Raw genomic sequence first — 19,716 nt, 5'->3', positions numbered from 1 at the left:
GCCACTCCCTTCGTTTGGATCATCGTTACTGAATTAACAATCACCACAACACTCACGTACGGTTAAACCCGCGGATTTAACAGTGGCGTTGAATTAACTTTTACGCCCTTTCAAGTCATTCATCAGGTGTACCATTAGGCAATATGACAACCATAGTTAACTTAAAAGGTTTCGAGGAAAAAAAGAAAAAAACCCCCACATCTGACGCAACGCAAGTTTGATGGTCAAATAAACCCTTTATAATTCATACCCAGGATTTTGGTTGTCCTTAAACATTTATCCGTCATTGACGTGTTCGTGAGAGAAATCTGAGACACCAGACCAGGACACCGTGCCAAAGCAGATGCTTACATGTAAGCGAGAAGGTCAAGCTTTTTAACATTTAGTCTGATTTGATGAAACCGGTGACAACAGGGGGCCGTCGGGTTATTTCACACCTTACGTGACGTTACTCACAGCGTCTTTGAGTATTTAGAAAAGCGCTATATAAATCTAATCTATTATAATTAATATTAATAACTGTCAGTGAACAAAAAAAACACGTCATCACACAGCTACACTTACAGGATATTCTTGTTTAGCTTGAACCTGTAATTTAACCGTGGGGCTTTATGTAAAATATTCATTTCCAAGAGTTGCTTCAACTTGAGGCAAATCATGCAGACAACCTCAAAAGATCACTTAAGTGGTGAATTGCAATCAATTCACTGGCAAATACATCGCACACAGCTCAAGTAGGTTAAAGAAATGCCTTCAGAAGGCGCAGAAAACTTAAATGTTCCTTACCTGTGTGAGGGAGAGTTTTCGGCTTAGGCGGACTGTGTCTGAGCGCTACACTCCGGGAGGGTTTAGTGTCTGGATGTGACTGCAATGGAGGCCAATAAATTGCAGGACTTTATCGGAGCCCGTGCTGCAGCCCCTTTCCATAAAAGGAGAACTTTCCGCACGGCGCCTTCTGATTGGTTCTGCCGCATCCACTGGGTGTGGCGCATGCAGATAACGTTTCTGTGCTCTGACAGGACAGAGGGAACAAGCAACAAGAAAACTAACCTATATACTATATCCATACAATCAATCTGGGATTGCCCAATGTTTCATAAAACACATGCTGTTGTTTTTAATCGTTCATTACCATGACCATAGTGTGGGTTGCATCAATTGACATCGTTCTTGCTGCAAACCCCATCAGTCTTGAGTATGAAATAAGTTCAGGAATTTGGTTTCATGCACAATTTCTTGATACCTGATAAACATGTTGTGAAGTAATTCCGTCCAGAATAATAGATTTAGTACCTCGAATAATCCTCATTGCCTACGTACATTTCTCGGTTAAGCATTTGATAAATACACCCATTCTCATATCCTCTGTTATATCTTTATGCATCAGATGAATATCTAAATCTAGAAGATGAAAACAAACAAACAGAAACATGGTTAATCTTATTTAAGTGGGAGACATCAAAGGAATGCAGCAGAACTGAATATCAGTGAAGACTGATGTAATGCATTTTCAAGCAACATTCCCGCAGTCATGACAGATGATTGTGGTGGTTAGCGGTGCCAGGACACGGGGTTGGTTACAATCTCAGGGTCACTGACAGCACTGTTAACACCCTGACTGACACGTCTGCCCTGGCATACCAGTGTCTCACAATCCCCACACACACATATACAGAGAGGGTGACATTGATACAAGTTGTCAAGCTGAGGTATGTTCACAGCAAACACTCTGGAGGCTGTAAATCTCTTATCTCTCAGCACTAGCTCGGCTATGTTAAAATGAGTGGGGGGGAGCAGATTAACCACGCTTTCCTCAATAAAATATTATAAAACAGATAAGTAATTTCTGTAAACAATCCTATAATTGGTGTCCTAATGCTTCTGCATGGCCTATTATGATTAATGATTATTCAGCACTCACGTCTGTATGCAGGTATACATATGCACATGCACACATCCAAATATGTCACATAAGGCAACACCTTTTGCATCCTCTATGTTGACCGGAGACAAAGTGGGTGGGTCAGGGTGCTTTTTAACTCAATAAGGGCACCGGACAAAGACTCATAAACTTACACTAGGAATTCTCACTGGCCCTATGTGTTCCTAATAAGGATATATGGGAGCAGGCTCAGGAAAAGAGACAGGAAGAAGGTTTACAGTGCTTCACTCCTGCAGATCCACGCAGGAAGTGATCACACACAGACCTACAAATGCACACAAACGTCCATATGTCAGGAGCTATGGAGCAGCTCAGGACAACATAGAGGGGGCAAATTGGCTGATCAGGGAATTAGCTTTTCAGTCTTGCATTATCCTGCTCTGGACACACACAAACACCTGAAACACACACACACACGCACGCACACACACACACACACACACACACACACACACACACACACACACACACACCAAGTTTAGATCCAGGGCAGGACAACCATCCCTTTAAGAGTTCCTTTGGATGACGTCCATATAAGGAGATATTGGAGTGAGTCACATGGGGGGAAGAATGCACTGCACATGTCATGTGACCATTCTGAGGAAATGAATGAATCTCCATGTTTTAGGCTGTTTCGTATGTGTGTGTGTAAATGTTTTTTTTTAGATTCGCCTGTTTTCACATTGAGTTCTTTATCATTCTCAGCACCCATTTATTCGTATAAAAAGGATAGCAGCAACGTTTATTTTTTCAACTTTGTACTCATTTACTTAACTCCTCCCTGACCTGACAGAGAGATTTCTCAATATTTCCTGTGCACACTCATGCTGTTTCAAAAGCTTGCTATCCTGCATGACTCGCTCATGCTTTACAACACACACACACACACACACACACACACACACACACACACACACACACACACACACACACACACACACCCTCCCTGCATTGGTCACTCACACAGTCAGAGAAATTCCCAGGGTTGGCTCTCGGCTCTGACTAAGACCGTATATGGAAGAAGCTAGCAGGTAGCTTCTGTTCACTTTTCACTCATCATCCCTCTTCCTCTCTCCACTTCTCTCTCTGTCTCTCTCCATCTCACTTGAACACACATTCATTCTTCCTTTAGTGACCACACTTCCTGTCTTTTTAAAAATCAATCACTGCCTTAATTCTTTTCCCAAGACAGGGACAGTTATAGGAGTGCAATATAGGGTCGGCGTAAACATTTCACTCTCTCCCAGTCTTCCCCAGTCTTTTATGGCATCACATTCCAGCTGAGTTTCATACAAAACCTTGAGAGGAGTGGCCTAATAAGTAATGTGTAATACTCTTTACGATGTATTATCATACACATTTCTAAACCAAGACCCCTGATCTTTAAAGATATATCTTGATTTCATTATGATTAAGGCAAAGAGAAGTGAAGGCAAGGGAGCTCCATAATATTATATAGATGAGTTAAAATCACTGAACATATCCAGTAATTTCATGGTGTTGGGGCCTAAGTATTGTCCTGGCAGTCATCCAGCGACATTAACCCGGCAGGTAATTTGTTTTGTATGAACAATTCCCAAAGTGCAAACTAAACATTAAAAAGCAGAAAATGTATTAGTAACAGTGCAAAATAGAGCTCGAACAAAGGTTAGATTAGGAGGCACATGAGGTGGAAAACATACTTTTCCTCCAAACTAAAGGACAATAAGATTAGTTTGGATTTAATTATTATTTTTTAAGTCATTGTATACATAGTCTTTAAGGCAGATGACGTCAAAAGGCTGAGAACGTCCCATATCTCTGCATTTTTATCATTTATCTTTATTTCTTAACTACTACAGAGCAGCGAAATACTGTATTACACTCTATGCACATATCTGTTCATATTCCATATACGTATGATGCCTATAAGATTCACATTTTGTATTTCTGTCATAGTTCTTATAATTCATATTTCCATCTATTTTATTTGTTTTGTACTTGCATTTAAAATTCACAAATTTTCAACAGTTGATATTTCATTTCACAATTCCATTATTTTTATATTCTGCGTAAGAGCGCCCAATTTTTTCGCAGGGGTTAAATATTTCTGATTCTAATTTAGGCTAGCTACTGCTTTTTGGCATGGATACAATAGGTGTTTTCGGACCAAACTGTTCTGGGGCCTTTTTGAAATGGAACTATCCACTAGGGAGTTCCCTGAGAACTACACATCCTGGGAACTTTTTTTCTGTCTTCATTCGAACCACCATGGTACCTACTGTGAAGCAGGAGCTAAACATGTTCCTCTAATCTGGGTTCTAGGAACTAAAATAGTTCATAGTTCCTGTGGTGTGGAATGAATCAAACAGAGAAAGTTCCAAAGGTTCTTAGAACTAAGCCTAATGTTTCACGTGAAGACAGTGACTGACTCAGACATAGTGATGGATACTTTGTTGTTTTTGTCATCATTAAATAGTTTTAATGATCAGTTTTGGTTTGTTGCTAGTCTAACAGAAGTCTTTCACATTATAATGACATATGTCCTTTTTTAATGACAGGAAGACTGGGTGCTACAATGGCAGTAGCTGATGGGGATGAGATTTTTGTTAAGTATGAGTACACTGCCAAGTCCACAAGTACACTGTGGTTGAAAGTGTACTAGTACAACAACTTTTTTTGATCAATCACAAACAAATACCTTGGGCTTTTGGGGCCCATGCAGGTCTGGAGCTTATAATCGATTTTGCCTTCCACAACAGATTTTGGATGGATAAGGAGTAATTCAGCCCAAAGGTAATACGCTTGCTCAATTCTTAGGAAAAACAAGATTAAAGGTCTAAGAGTTTTTTTTCAATCTTATCCTAAAAGTATGTTCATTATGTTTGCTTTAAGAGTTTTCATAGTTAGCATTGTTATTATGGGTCAAAGGATCTTTCCCCTCTTGGGGATAAAACAGCTGTGTACCCTATTCTGTAAATCTTTTCCAACTTTGAATAAATGGAAACACATAAAAACATTTATAATACTGCATCTGACTGCAACTTAATGGAATAGTAAGACAGTTGAAAAGGTTGATATCGTCCATGTGCCTTTAAGGTAAACATAAAGTAATTAGCTTGTTAGCCTATGTTTCCATTCGGACTGTAAAAAGAAGGGGAAAAAAAAGCCCAATCTGCCAAGGTCAAGCACACAACATACCTGAAATCAGTTTTTCATACTACATTTTATTTACAGAACTTCAACATGAACATCCAACAACATTTTAATTAGTAAACTTTAAAGTTGCAGGAAAGCAGGTTTTTTTTTTTCCACTTGCCGACAGAGTAAGCTAACCTTTCCCACTGCTTCCAGTGTTTGCACTATGCCAAGCTAATGCTGATGATGGCTTTATGTTCACCGTTTAAGTTCAAGAAAGGTTTTTAAAATTATCAACTATCACCCTTTGACTAGCTCCCTCTTTTTTTCTGATGTCTTTTTTACATTTTAAGGGATGTAGTCTTCTCTCTGTCAAATGTTTGTATGCATTACGTTGTGTGCTAAATAATTCACTCTTTATTGCTAACTGCTAACCTTAGTACTCTTAGTGTGTTGACATCATAGACTGTATATTATTATTATTTACAGTCTATGGTTGAAATACACAGGAACTTACTGAAAAAGGCTAAGTATATAACACTTTTATTCTTGCCCTGAGTAAGATTTATGTGTATTAAAGCATTGCATAGACATTTAGACAGGTTGTTTATCTTTTTTTGGCAGTATATCCTGTCAGGCTGAACATAAGACATATTTTAGACACACTGAAAAATTTAACAAAAAAACCCATCACAAATATAAACATATAAACACATAGAGTTACTGTTTTTATCAACAAAACAACTGTTGAGGCCTGAAATTCAAAAACGAAATGAGTACACCAGTGTTAGAACATTTTTGTTTTTTCTTTGTGTTTCAAGCAGTCCAGCTCTTCCCCATGTCTACCAGCTCCATGCCTTCACAGTAAGACCGAGTTCTCGACACCCTCACCTGGAACAACACATAATCACACAATGAAGCAGGGAAACTCATTTTGAACACGTACAAACCAACACTCACTCACTCACCATGGGTGTCCTGTTAGAAGCCAGCTGCTGCAGAAGTGGGAAAGGAGTCCACTGAATGGGTTCGACAGGCCAGCTACACACAGAGAGGTCACTGGCCTTACCTGAATCCAACACACCGTCTCCCATGCTCACCTCGCTTCCCCTCCACCCGTACTGTGAGCTAAAATGAATGCGTAGACAAGAGATTATTCACACGGATGATTCACGCATCTTTTCTTTTTTAGTCAAGAGAAAGTCAGGAGAACTTTAAGGAATTAAAGAATCCAACAAAGTAAGGTGAGAAATATACAGCATTTTATATTCATTCAATCTGGGAATTGAATTATTTAGTCACTTCTTCAGTACTTTCATAATCAAGTGATTTTTTTTACGAAACATCCCTTCAATTAGTCTTTTATCTCTTTACTTGCTTGCTACCATCCCCTTCATTTAATACAAATTCAAATGTTGAAGAATGTAAGGAATATGAGAAGGAAAGGAAAAAAACTGGCATGATTTTTTTTAGTTTTTTAAACATTTTTTAAGATTTATTTTTGTGCTTTCCATGAATCTATCTAGAGCCAGGACAGTGGACAGAGCCAGAAAAAGGGGAAGGAGAGAGTGGGGAATGACATGCGGAAAAGGAGCCACAGGTCAGATTTGAACCCGGGTTGCCTGCTTGGAGGACTACAGCCTCTGTACATTGGGCACGCGCACTAACCACTAGGCTACCGCCGTCCCAAAAACTGGCATCACTATTAAAGAGGCTAAGTTTCACTGTACAAAATCTGTCATGAGATGCATCACAGGGAACAGACAAACACCTGATTAAACTCTTGAAGGAAACAGGAATTCAGTGAATTAATTTAGTCTGTTCTGTACAGAAGCTTTATTTTTTTAAGGCCCATTAAGTAAAATGATGTAGGTTCAAACAGGAAATTATAAAACAGTTATCAGTTGTTTCTTTTTGAGTGATGTGAAATATAACGTAATATATGGGTCCAAGCCTTGAATATAGAATTATCTATAGCTACTAAAGCTACTGCTGCTCCTTAAAAGTTGTTAAAAAAACGCAATAATAGTTTAATTAGAAGAGAGCTGCAAAGAACTTCAGTCAACACTCTGTACCTTGTACCTTATAACCAGGCAAGTGAGCTGTACACTGAAGGGTCAATTAGGGGTTTCTTTAAATCCAGCTTGTTTAGATAGAAGTCTTTCTCCTTTCACCACAGTTAGGTCCTTATCCATCACTGCCAGGGCAATTGCTCTATTGGGCTTTTAAACAGATGCCACTAACAATACATGGTAAGCATTAAGCTTTCTTGTTTTTATCTAGAGATTTATTTTCTTAATTATTAATTAAATCTGATATTTTTTCATGTTTGGTAAGCATATCAACTACACATCTGTAATATGTGCTGTGTGTTTGTGTATACCTGTGAGGATAGATTGTGTTGATTCGTGTGCCGAGGCTGGGGCAGGTGGACGCCAGTGACAGTGTGTCGTCGTGGTAACAGCAGGGGCGGTCGAGTGCCCGCAGGTGCAGCAACTCATCGGAGCGCGTGAAAGCAGGATTATCCAGCGAGTCTGCTGATCCTGCCATTGAACGTAACCAGAACCGCCCTGACAGCTCGTCGAAATGGTTGAACCTGCGATAGCTGCACACAATAAATCACAACATGAGGCTAAACATTCAAAGAACATTGTATTTATAAATGAGGCTACAATTTGAACATCTCTCTGGAGGAACATTTGCAAAAATCAAAGCGGTTGGAGAGGTTACTCTTTATAATGAATTGCTATCTTCTAAAGACACGTTAGAAGACAAAAGCAGAACCATGAGTTTGTTGAAGAAAGTAAAGCTTTGACCTGACAGAACGTCTACCTCTGCACAGACAGCTCACTCTACACTGTGACACTCCGGATTTAGGACTCAATTTCAGATTTATTACTTCCTGACTGAACTTTCTCTGTCTGCGTCTCTTGCAATATAAGAGGTTAACCTCTGCGAATGGATAAAGCTACATTGTCTCAGTTAGGATGGATAAACTCCTTTGTCTTGCAGTCCAACTCTATGACTCTATGTTTAAATACCACCAATGGTGAACAGTAACAGATATGTAGATGGCTGTCCACATCCTCAAACCATCAAGTCTATACAGGACTCAATTAACTTTTTTTTTCACACTTTCAGAGTAAACTTTGGAGATTTTTTTTTTTCTAATTTAGCTCGGAAGATTATCCATAGCTCACAAAAAAAGGGTAAGGCATGAAATTAATAATGAAAAAAATTATACTTATGCAAAACAACCAGCTCCCAGACATAAAATTTAGATCATGCTCAAGTTAGTTAATAATAGGTTCATCTTGCATGCATTCAGTCAGTGGATTGTTGGGTCAGCTTTGAAAAGGTTGCAGAAAAAATCTGAGGGCAACAGATTCCTAATAATTTTAAGTGAGTAAGATCTGACTTCCAAAAACACGTAGAAAATAACATATTACATCCTTTAACGGACTACATGTGATGACAGTGAACATGTCACAATACATATTACAGCAAGGGCTTCCTGCATTGCAGGTCTGAAGGAGGACATTTAGATCTAGAGAACACTGATAAAGGCTTTTTAAATGTCTATTAAAGGTCTGTATGCTGCTACTCTACCCAGATCAAAAGACGTTAAAGGACATTGAGTGTGCTGACTTTTTTACTTTCTTCTTTTTGTGGCCGTGCACCTGAAGAGAGGTTTTTTGTGTGCTGCTTTCTCTACTGTTTGGACTTTTGGATTCAGCCCGACTGTCTAAACACTTGCTGAGACTCTGCAGCACAGAATTCATTTTTTTCACTGTTCAGAAGCTGAGCAGTGACACCTTGTGGGCATTAATGTAATTACAACCACTTCATCTGCAGTCACACCCCTCTGTTACATTTTCCCTTCATTGATTTCAACACGATTGCCAAACGTGTCTTTTGTGCTATGCCATGCAAGTCACATTTGTCAATAGTTGTTTGGAGACAAGTGACGGTAAATGCATTTAATGTTTACCATTTATTTTATACTTTATAATATGTGAAAGATTTGCTGTAAATGCTGCTGTACAGGATTGCTGCCAGCAAAGTTTCATTGTGTTCTTTTATACAATGACAATAAAGAGTCTATCTATCTTATGTGTTGGTGCACCCTAACATTAACAGTGGTATTTGTAAAAGCCAAAGGTAGATGCAAAAAAAAAAAAAATGACATTAGTATGTTTTTCTCATAGCCAGTATCTAGAATATTTGTGATTTGATGCAACCCTTGATTGGTCCACCAAAGCAACAGCTACAACCTGTAATGTTACGGCTTAAGCCCCATGTTTTTAATCTATCTGTATCATCAAACCCTTATTAAGCACCATGAAACATGTCTGTAACTGTGTGCAGTGTCAATAAAAAGATGTAGATTTCACTGCAGAACCCTTGCATGTAAAGTGAGAATAGGCATTATACGTATACATCTTTTTTTAAATTTGGGTTTTATGCTTGAGCCGTAATTTTATATTTGTGTCAGTATAATGGGAATTCTCCCACCTTGTTCTCCTCATAATCATGACATAAGTAACATTGTACTGTGTACTGTACACAGTGATGAATACTATAAGCTCAATAATTTGTTGTTGCCTTGTCATATCAGGAAACAAAGGGTAGCTAGGTCAAGATAATGCACTGTATTTATTCTGACATGTCCTCTGCTCTTGGCCTCCTCCTTTTCACCATCTCATGCTGGAGAGAGCGGAGGTCCGTTTGCAAACACCTGGATTAAACTATCAGAAAGACAACTGTTGGCTTGGTGTTGTACTTAACACAAACTTCCAGAGCATCAGTGTGTACCTGCTCCGTGTCTGATCCACTTTGGCCTGGATCAACGCTGCTTTGTAGCGTCGCACTGCAACAAAAGCCAAAATGCCAATCACTGTCACCATGATGAGTAAGATGGCGAGACATGCGCCCACGAGCCGCACCCGAGTCATCCTCACGTCACACCTCTGACCCATGTACCAGAAATCCTCTCCTACAAGGCAGCTAATGCAGACAAAAAAAATGACCTTCCATGTAGAAAAGCTTCTTGCATACTGTAGATCATGAGATATACATTTGAAGAAGAGCATGTTCTAACCGGCAAATGGGAAGTTGGCTTGGATGGTGTGTACAGATGCCGTGGTGGTGGCAGTGGTCAAAGTGGCAGAAGGAAGAGCAGCTGTAGTTTGAAGAGCCAGGCTGGGACACACACTTAAACCCTGATGGGCACGTCAGTAACCAGTCACACACATCAGCCTGCACACCTGGACAAAGGATGCATTTAAGGATTAGACTAATGATTTTTGTATTTCAGTTTGATTTATCTCAACAAACCACATTTTTATTTTCTTTCTTTTCTTGTACTGTCAAACGTCCTGTCTCCTTTTGTCTGTGCATTGTACATTTCTGTACTCTAGGACCCCCTCGAAATCAAGATGACATATCTCAAGGGGTTATTCCTAATAAAGAATTTCAAACATCACCAGACCAAACTCTTAATTACAGTAGTAAATCTCAGTACTTTCTGACTTTCCTAACCCTTCTGTGGCATTCATTGCAGATTTAAAACGTTCACAAACTAGTTCAGTTGGAAAAGCACCACAGTTTGGCTAAAATAAATAGTGCATCTGTTGTGGATTATTTTCCGCCTTGGACGAATACACAACCGTGTACTTGTAAGTATATTCACATCAGCAAAACAGTGTGTGGAACGGACTTCAAATAAACACATGTATGATCATCAATGGAGCTCTGATGCACAGAATAACAAGCAGATTTAGGCCGTGGTTTCGGATACCAATATCTGTACATTTTGTGCAGGACACATTTTTATGTATGCAAATATTTTCCTGAGTGGAACTTTTGGTTTGTGTGGGTTGTGACGCTCCCAGCAGACAAAACTGTACAGCTTTCTTAACTTTTGTTCTGCATATTGGTAAGTAGCAGTTTTTATTTTCAAACCAAAAATGCAATCCTGCTTTTCTTTTTTACAGTTAGATGTTTCACTTATTGTGAATCTTTATCACGGAAATTTTAAAAATTGGTTGTTTTGGCAACATACAGTGAATTACTTTATCGAATAAATAGCAGCAGTTTAAGACATTAAAAAACAACTCAATAGAAATAGTCATCTTTAAGCTGAGGGGCTTGTTGGTTTTTGTAGCTGATAAAAAAACATCCATATTATTTTAAGTCTGTTTCATAACCAGGTGAAAACTACTCACAGGAGCTCTAATGATGTATTGTGACCATTTTACATTCATATTTTAGCCGAATTAAAGCCATACTGTGCAGTTTGATACTCTTCCAAAGGCATTCATGTTGCCTCTAAGGTTCTGAAGATGTGATTAAATTGTCAACCTAATTGTCCACAAAGACACAATTTTCACTAAAATATTTTTTTACCAACATAAAATTCAGCCACAACACTTTGCCATTCTTGTTTTGTTTAGATTCAAACTAAAAAACATAACAAAACAAAAGCTAGGCAAGTAGGACTCCTATGCTATAAAAACAAGTTTAATTACAAAGTAAGTGAGACATGTAAATCAGATTTCTCGTGACTGGATTCTAAGCTAAACTGAGGCAATCTATCTCTATCAAGTAAGGAGTAACAACGCAATTCCCTCTGAGGCAAATATAGCTGCTGAGGCTGACCAATAACCTGTTAGTTTAAGTCTATTTCGTGCCTTTATTCTAGTCAGTAAGGCAGAGAGATGACAGGAAATGTGGGGAGAGATCTGGAGTGTGACTTGAAACATTTCAAGTGTGACTTGAAACCTTTAAGTTTGATTCTTCAGTCAGCTCTCTGTAAGTTGGCATACAATCACAGGTTTGGTGTTTGGAATTTCTTTGCATGATATTTCCCTGAAGGAAAAGTGCTTTAGGAATAAGGTCTGAATGATAGATTGACTGAGGTTTACCTCCCAGTGTGATGTTGTTGATCTTGGAGGATCTGAATTTCCTTCCCTCACGAACAGCATTAGCGAGTCCAGTTCTTTCTAACAGCGACATGGGTCCTGTCACACCGAGCCACTGCAGAGCCCCGCTGGTTTTAAACTGGACCAGACTCTGCACTGCATGGCCACTGCAACAACAGGAGAGCAGCACATTCAGCTTATGTACGCATCGTTAGATGACCTTACGTTTCTTGTACTTTTGGTACCATCATTTTTCAGTTGCAGATCTAGACAACCAAATTTTTGAGAAATTGCAACCCGGCAATCTTTGAAAGTTAAGCACCCTTTCATTTGCTGTTCTGAATGTACCTCCAAAAATAGTAAATCCTCTTCTTACTATTTAGGAAGTTACATATTTTCCTGTTCAATTTTACAATACAATATGAAAAAAAGGTGCCATCATTTAAATTGCTATTGATTTTTATAACCAATATTTTATATCTTTCCTCATAAAACATTTGGTGGTCATGCTTGCTGCGTTTTAAAACACAAAGTGCTGCTTTGAGTAAGGACATGTATAACTTCCTGTGACATGGATTAGAAAAAACTGTTGCAATTTGAGAAACTGGTTAAGGAATCTGGGTATACCTCCAGAACGCTGAAAGGTTTCTAAAACAACATGTTCTTTTTCAAGCTTGCCAGTTTATTCAGCTCCAGGAAAAAATTAAGAGACCACTCTAAATGTTCCTTAAATCAGCATCTCTACATGCATGGAAGCCATTATCTGCCAGTGTCTGTTGCATTCACAGACACACCTCATTGTATTTGGTGATCACCGGACAAGATAAGGGACTTCTCTCTGTGCTCATCTTGTTAGATCTTAGTGCTGCTTTTGACACTATTCACCATCAAATCCTATTACACAGACTAGAACAATTACAGGGACTGCTTTAAGTTGGTTTGAATCCTATTTATCAGACCAATCTCAGTTTGTACATGTTAATGGTAAGTCCTCTATTCACACCAAAGTTAGCCATGGAGTGCCACAAGGTTCAGTGCTTGGACCGATTCTCTTTACATTATATATGTTTCCTCTGGGAAATATTATGAGGTAACACCCCATACATTTTCATTGTTATGCAGATGATACTCATCTTTTCGTATCAATAAAGCCCGATGGCACCAGTCAGTTATGTAAACTAGAAACGTGCCTTAAGGACGTTAGGACCTGGATGACCAGAAATGTTTTGTTACTTAACTCAGACAAGACTGAAGTTATTGTGCTAGGCCCTAAAAACCTCTCAGAGACATTTTTCTAATGATATGACTGCCCTTAATGACATCAGCCTGGCATCTAGCACCACTGTTAGGAATCTACGAATTCTATTTGATCAAGATATGTCATTTAACTGTCACATCAAGCAAATTTTAAGGACAGCCTATTTTCACCTTCGTAATATATCTAAGATCAGGCATAACCTGTCGCAAAATGAGGCAGAAAAACTAGTTCATGCATTTGTTTAGGTTGGATTATTGTAATTCTCTTTAGTCAGGGTGCTCTGGTAAGTCTCTAAAGACTCTTCAACTAGCCAAGAACGCTGCAGCTTGTGTACTGACTAGAACTAGGAAAAGGGACCACATTACTCCTGTGTTGGCTTCTCTGCACTGGCTCCCTATAAAATCTAGAATAAAATTTAAAATCCTTCTTCTCACTTACAAAGCTCTCAATGGCCAGGCACCGTCTTATCTTAAGGAGCTACTAGTGCCGTACTACCCTTCGAGAACATTACGGTCCCAGAATGCGGGCCTACTAGTGGTACCTATAGTCTCTAAATGTACTATGGGAGGAAAAGTCTTCAGTTATCAGGCTCCTCTCCCTGGGAATCATCTTCCAGCCGGGGTCTGGGAGGCAGACACACACTGTATTTTTAAAAATAGACTTAAAACTTTCCTTTTTGACAAATCTTACAGTTAGGGCTGGCGCTGATGTAGACCAGCTCCTAGTTATGCTGCTATAGGCTTAGACTACTGGGGGAACTGGCACCTTGAGCTCCTCCCTCTCTCTCTCTCTCTCTCTCTGTGCATATACAGTACATCATATTACTGCATGTATCTATCTGTAAATCTCAGTCACTAACCACCTATTTTCCTGGGAGCTCTTGAGCTCTCTTAGGCTCCTCGAGATCGTTGGTTGATGGCCTGCCAGAACAACCCCCTCACGGGATCGTAGATGGACGGCTTTCCCTATCCCTCTTCCTGCATTTTATCCCATCTCTCCCCCTATCCCTTTCCAAGCCCGGCGCAGTCTAGGCCTGTCATGAGCCGGGGATCCAGTCGAAGATTTCTGCCTTTTAATAAGGCAGTTTTTTCTTCCACTGTAACTTTTGCTGCTTTGCTAAAGTGCTCATGAGGGATAGGCCGGGTCTTTGTAATATAGCAATAAGTAAGGTCTTTTACCTGCTTTTTGTAAAGTGCCTCTAGATAACACTTGTTATGAGTTGATGCTACACAAATAAAAATTGATTGATTGATTGACTGATTGACTATGACTCTAAGCCCCAGTAACTTATATTGAGTCAACATGGCCTCACCTGCTCCAGACATCCAGCAGCCTGTTGAACCCTGGGGCTCTGTGTAGGTATGGCTCTATCTGAGAGAAGGAGGAGGAAAGGTTGGCAAAAATAGAATCATAAGTTATTGCAACCAAAGCATGTTCAACAGATTGTTTCTGCAAGCATTTTCTTTTCCATTATTTCTCACCGAGGCAGCTGTGTCATCCACCAAGCCAGGATTTAAAGTTGATCTGGGATTTTCTACAATGATCTGAAGCAGCAGCTCAATAGACTCCACTGGACAAAACAAGCAAATAATGTCACAACAATGGGCCTATAGAACCCAAACTTGTATGTAATCACACTCAAAAATACACAAATAATACCTCCGATGGCTGCAGGCTGGTCTGGCACGATGTAAAACTTGGGTGCATGACTAGTGGTGGAGCTCAGGGTTGGTTTGGATTTGAAAACAGAAGGTGTAAATGATGCGGGTTTCTCCATGTTGGGATTTAGGGCTGTGTAAGGGGCAGGTTGCCGTTGAGATCCTGCCGTGGGAGTCTGTGTGTTTGTGCTGCTGGGAAATCCCTGCCAAATCTCATCCAGTTTCTCTACCTCTACCTCTCTGTCTTCATGGTTATCAACTGGTTTTATGGTTGTGGGTGAGAGCAGATGATTGTAGGTGGTAGTTAGATAGTTTTGGGACTGTTTATGAGTAGCCTGGGCATCGGTGGAAGAGGGCAAAGGCAGGTAGGATTTTGTAAGAGGTGTGTGTGAAGATGTAGATTTGATTGTTGACAATTTTAAGTCTGTAGGTATTGGGTTTTGGTCGAACAGGGGTGTGTGTGCTGCGGATTGAGTGGTAGTGGAAGGCAAAGGCAAGGTTGTATCAGTAGAAGATGAAAAACCAGGAAATGCAGAGTATGTTTGGATTGTTTTTGAATTAGTAGACAAGTGTATCGATTGACTTGTTGACAAAAGAGGAGCAGAAGTCTGTGAATTTTCAGAAGAGATGTCATGTAAGACAATTAAAGTGGGATGCAGTGTATAAGTTTCAGTGTTTACGTTGGAAGATGAGCTCTGGTCAACATCTACAAACGTCTGTGCTGCTCTCGGTGTTGGAAGAGAATCTGTGAAACCGAAAGTCCCATCATCGACTTCGGTAACATCAGGTGAGGAGGAGAAAGCTTTAAAGTTTCTTTGTGTATTTTCCGTTGCTGCTTGAGTGTCATCTTGGCTTGTCTGTGCAAATGGGGAGTTTGTGTAAGGAGTTTGTGTGAAGGGAGAGTTTGTGTCAGGAGTTTGTGTGACATGGGAGTTTGTTTGATTCTGTGTGGAAGAAGAAGTGTACGTTTGAAGAATATCTATGTTATCAAGCCTAACAGAGGACTCAAATGCATCAGTTTGAATATCTGAAGAAGCAGATACCAACGAGCCATTTCTACTCCTGTTTGGATGAAATGAAGCAGCCTCCAAAGTACTAACAGTCTTGTTGATGCCTGTAATTGGGGTTGTGGGTGAGTCAGCCATGTGTGGACCCTGTGAGCCTTTTGATAATGATGATGCAGTGGGTTCTGTATCAGGGTTTGCACTGGTTGAGTATTCCTCTGGAGGTTCGGTGGGGGATTTTAAAGGGTCAGATGTGACGGCATTAGTCTGATCAGAGTAAATTCCGCCTGTGCTGCGATGGCTCCTCCAGGAAGTGGGTTTTTTCTCTCCTGGTTCCCCTGAAACAGCATCTTGACGTGGAGGAGATGTGGTGAATTGTGGGCTGATGAAGCTGGAAACAGATGGTGCAGTTTCTGTAAATTGATGTATATCTGAAAGCAAGATAGTGAACTTACTTTCTTTATTATTGGTCAGTGTTGTTTGTGTTTCAGGGAGCTTCTTTCTAGAGTTTGTTTCAGTTTTTTCTGTATTCAAAGTGTGGAAAAGTGAGACTGTTGAATGAAAATAGGGGTGTGTCCTCTCTCTGGCAGACGTGGGACTATCAGCGAGGTGAGCAGTTCCAGATTTATCCGCTCCATTGTTTGGTTCTTCCTCAGGAAGAGGGAGAGTTTCCCTATCGGCACTCCCAGCCCCAGCAAGTCCCTGCACGGGTGAGGTGGGATGTAGCAATCCCTGCTCCTGAGAGGAGGAATATGGCCCAAAACTCGACTCCAGACCTTCGGTTCCTCTACGAAGCTCTTGACGAATAGGAGCAGTCCTTGTAAAGCTTGTTCCTGTCTGAGACCGACGTAAGAGGTCATGGTTTGAATGTGGGTTGGTGTGGTCCTCAAAGGAATGTGTGTCATCTTCCTGGACTAGATGACCAGGAACAAACACAAAAAAAAGAGACATATGGGCGAGGTAGATAGAGCAGGGATCAAAACAGCACAACTTCTCTCCGACTCTACAATGGGGCATGATAAGAAGGTTGCTACAGATTTAGAGCTCATAACAACATACTGTAAACATAATACTACCATAGTTTGTTTCCATAATTACTTACATACTATACAGCCAATGTATCCATAACTGTAAACAAAATATACAGGATACTCAAAAAGACCTTTAAAACAAGCAAAATCCAATTTAGTACAATTAGATCAAGCTCTCGTGATAAGCAACTAGGTCACACAGACTCAATAAAATCAACTGGATAACTTAGTAACCATTTCTCACCATAATAAGCCAGCTCAATTGCATTTGAGGATTGTGTTGCTCCTTTCCAAGACAGTGTTGCTTTGTTTTTACCACAGCCGGAGAGCAGAGCTGTCCCCTCACCACCCTCCAGGACCAGATCTTCCTTGTTCCACACACAACGAATGGTTATGCTCGAGTTGCTTTCTAGCCATACTAACTTTAAGAGTACCGTCCGACCAAGAGGGATATTTAAAGTCCAAGTGCAATTTGAAACTGGTGTGTTTTCACTAGAGTGGTGGGTCAAGATATCTGATCCGTCCGTGTAATTAGTAAAATGTCCAGGTAAAGTGAGATTAATTTGACCTGCAGGCTTTCGGTCAAAGTGAACATCTTCACCGCAGAGGTGCTGTGACAGGGCCAATGTTTTAACTGAAGAGAGAACAAAGAAAAAGAGGCAGGTGAAAGAGGGAATCACTCTGGTTAAAATCTTGTGACCTCTGTGTGCTGTTGTAGTGGAAACAAAATCAATTACTGGTAATACTTTGGACAAAGTAAGCAGTTAGCTCAACCAAAGTTTCATTTTCCATTCTCAGATAACACAATTTTAAGGATTTTTTTTTAGGTATGAAAAGGTAAAAGATTATGATGGCGTATTTAAAAAAAATTCTAACTGTATCACACATTTATGGTCCAAATAAAATACAGGACAGTACATATATTAAATAGATACAAAAGCACACAATTATTCATGATTTGAAATGAAAGTATGTAGACTATATTTATTTCTTACAAAGACGTAAAGGCTGGAGGCATTCAGGTAACCCCCCAAATCTGTTACATACAAAACTACCTTTAGACTAAATATATTTTATACTGACAACGAATAAGGCGAATTATGACTTCATTTAAAAAGTTTAAGTTATCGAAAAAGCAGTTTCAGCAATGTGCTAAAAAGTTGAGTGACAATGAAATCGGTAAACTATCAGACTTTTTCGCCGGGTCAGTCAGATTTCCTTACCTGTTGTAGTAAGAACGAGCAACAGACAGACGTGGAGCTGCATTTCCAATCATGAGACATTTCAGAGTTGGACATCCAATGAATCCCAGATCCATACAGACTTCTCAGATTTATCGTAGGCTACCTGTGCGTTATGTTGAGGACGAATATAGAAAGTGAATAACATGTTGTCTAGTTTTTTTTCCCCCTGCGGACAGTCTCAAAAACACGGAGCGGCGTCACAAACTTTCCTCGTCCATCATTTCCTCCGAACGGAAACAGACGAGCTGTCGAGAGCTCGACCCCGCACGGTCACCTAAATGAGACACACGTGTGTCTAAAACAGGATGGACGGACTGACAACGGGGCACAGGGCTTACTCCACCTTCAGGCTGTTCGTGCAGTCGTTTAAAACTTCAGACATTTTCAAAGATGAGAGGAAGGAATCCAGTGGTACGCGGCAGGAGCTGTTTTTTACAGCGTGCATTATACACAGGAAACTTTTAACCACAGGAGGTATGAAGACATGACAGAGCAGGGGCAGTTCATTAGCCCTAAACCCCACTGTGTTTGACAGACGGTATGCCTACCATCATATGCCAGTATTATAATTAAAAGAGCAAACTTTCTCACTTTTCAGCCTGGCAGTAGCTTGTGAAGACTCTTTTGATCAAGGGTGGCATATGTAGTGACCCCCCCCCCCCCCCCCCCACACGAATGAATTGGCTTTATTTAGCCTTTATATCTCCAGTAATCATATCTATTAACTAATTATAGTATCACAGATCACTGGTGTACTCAGGGAGGGAATAGGGAAAAAGCATTTTGGGGGAAAAATGTCACTAAAGTGCCCTCTTGGATTTTCCTGAGGTGTCCTCCAGGGTAACCTGATAGTGAACGAAGTGCCCTCGAGCCTGTGCGCTGGGGCCCCACCACAAAGAGCAGGTGCCCTTTTCGTATTTTTGCCCCGGTCCCCTCAAACATCCTGAGACCGCTAGTGATACATATGATATATTTACGGAACCAGACTCATGTTTAAAAGCCATCTGCTGCAACTGCATTTTTAAAATGTGCTACTTTTATCAGCAGAGAAAGCAGCCTGATGCTGCACAGTCCAAATATTTCAACATACATCTACCGCTGACAAGGCAGATAGCCAATCATAGTTTGGGATTTGGAGATTACATCTGGGGTGGCCAATCAGATTTTTATGGGGGGATTGCCACCCTGACAATCACTCTGGACAGGCCCCTGCTTATTGGGACAGTGTTCTCTTAAACAACCTGACAGCTTTGATGTGTTTGACTAGACCACTGTTAATGATTTAACACTGTTGCCGCGTTACTAGTATAGGAATTGTGGGGAAGCAACATTCTGAATATAAGTGTATTTGTTTGTTGCGCAATTCCTCTGTTTACCTCAATCTAATCTGCAGGTATATTATGTCCACTATTTGGCAATAAAGTATAGGGTGTGTTTACCTGATAAGTTCCTGCCATTTAGAACTATCAACTGGGTTACAGACGTAGCAATTGACCTTATTCCCCACCGCTGCAATACCTCTGGGGTGATACTCCGAGT

General features: G+C 40.2%; 2 protein-coding genes across 2 annotated transcripts in view; both read right to left on the bottom strand.

The window, feature by feature from the left end:
• The window catches only part of actb1 (actin, beta 1), a 3,923-nt gene extending 2,980 nt beyond the window's left edge, over positions 1 to 943 (bottom strand). Inside the window, exon 1 of the mRNA XM_020643138.2 lies at positions 787 to 943. The gene's annotated coding sequence lies outside the window, so the exon portion shown is untranslated. The remainder of the gene's footprint in view (positions 1 to 786) is intronic.
• A 4,185-nt stretch (positions 944 to 5,128) lies between these two features.
• Positions 5,129 to 18,757, bottom strand: si:ch211-14k19.8 (mucin-3B). The gene is made up of 11 exons (XM_065955996.1): positions 18,157 to 18,757; positions 17,178 to 17,567; positions 14,900 to 16,816; positions 14,722 to 14,810; positions 14,553 to 14,611; positions 11,986 to 12,149; positions 10,161 to 10,326; positions 9,875 to 10,066; positions 7,443 to 7,664; positions 6,028 to 6,187; positions 5,129 to 5,950 (listed from the first exon to the last, which is right to left on the bottom strand). Exons 1-11 carry the CDS (start codon positions 18,197 to 18,199, stop codon positions 5,876 to 5,878), a joined length of 3,477 nt encoding a protein of 1,158 aa, XP_065812068.1. The 5' UTR covers positions 18,200 to 18,757; the 3' UTR covers positions 5,129 to 5,875.
• Positions 18,758 to 19,716: the final 959 nt, after the last annotated feature.

Source organism: Labrus bergylta, chromosome 1, assembly GCF_963930695.1.
Source record: "Labrus bergylta chromosome 1, fLabBer1.1, whole genome shotgun sequence".
NCBI lineage: Eukaryota > Metazoa > Chordata > Actinopteri > Labriformes > Labridae > Labrus > Labrus bergylta.
Note: the sequence above shows the minus strand (reverse complement) of the source record. Positions and strands in the feature narration are given on the sequence as shown.

Coding starts and splice junctions, on each gene's coding strand:
- si:ch211-14k19.8 (XM_065955996.1), bottom strand. CDS start 18,199: ATGCAGCTCCACGTCTGTCTGTTGCTCGTTCTTACTACAACAG. Junction 14,811..14,899: donor CCAGCCTGCAGCCATCGGAG/GTATTATTTGTG, acceptor TGTTTTGTCCAG/TGGAGTCTATTGAGCTGCTG. Junction 6,188..7,442: donor AACACAATCTATCCTCACAG/GTATACACAAAC, acceptor CATTCATTTTAG/CTCACAGTACGGGTGGAGGG.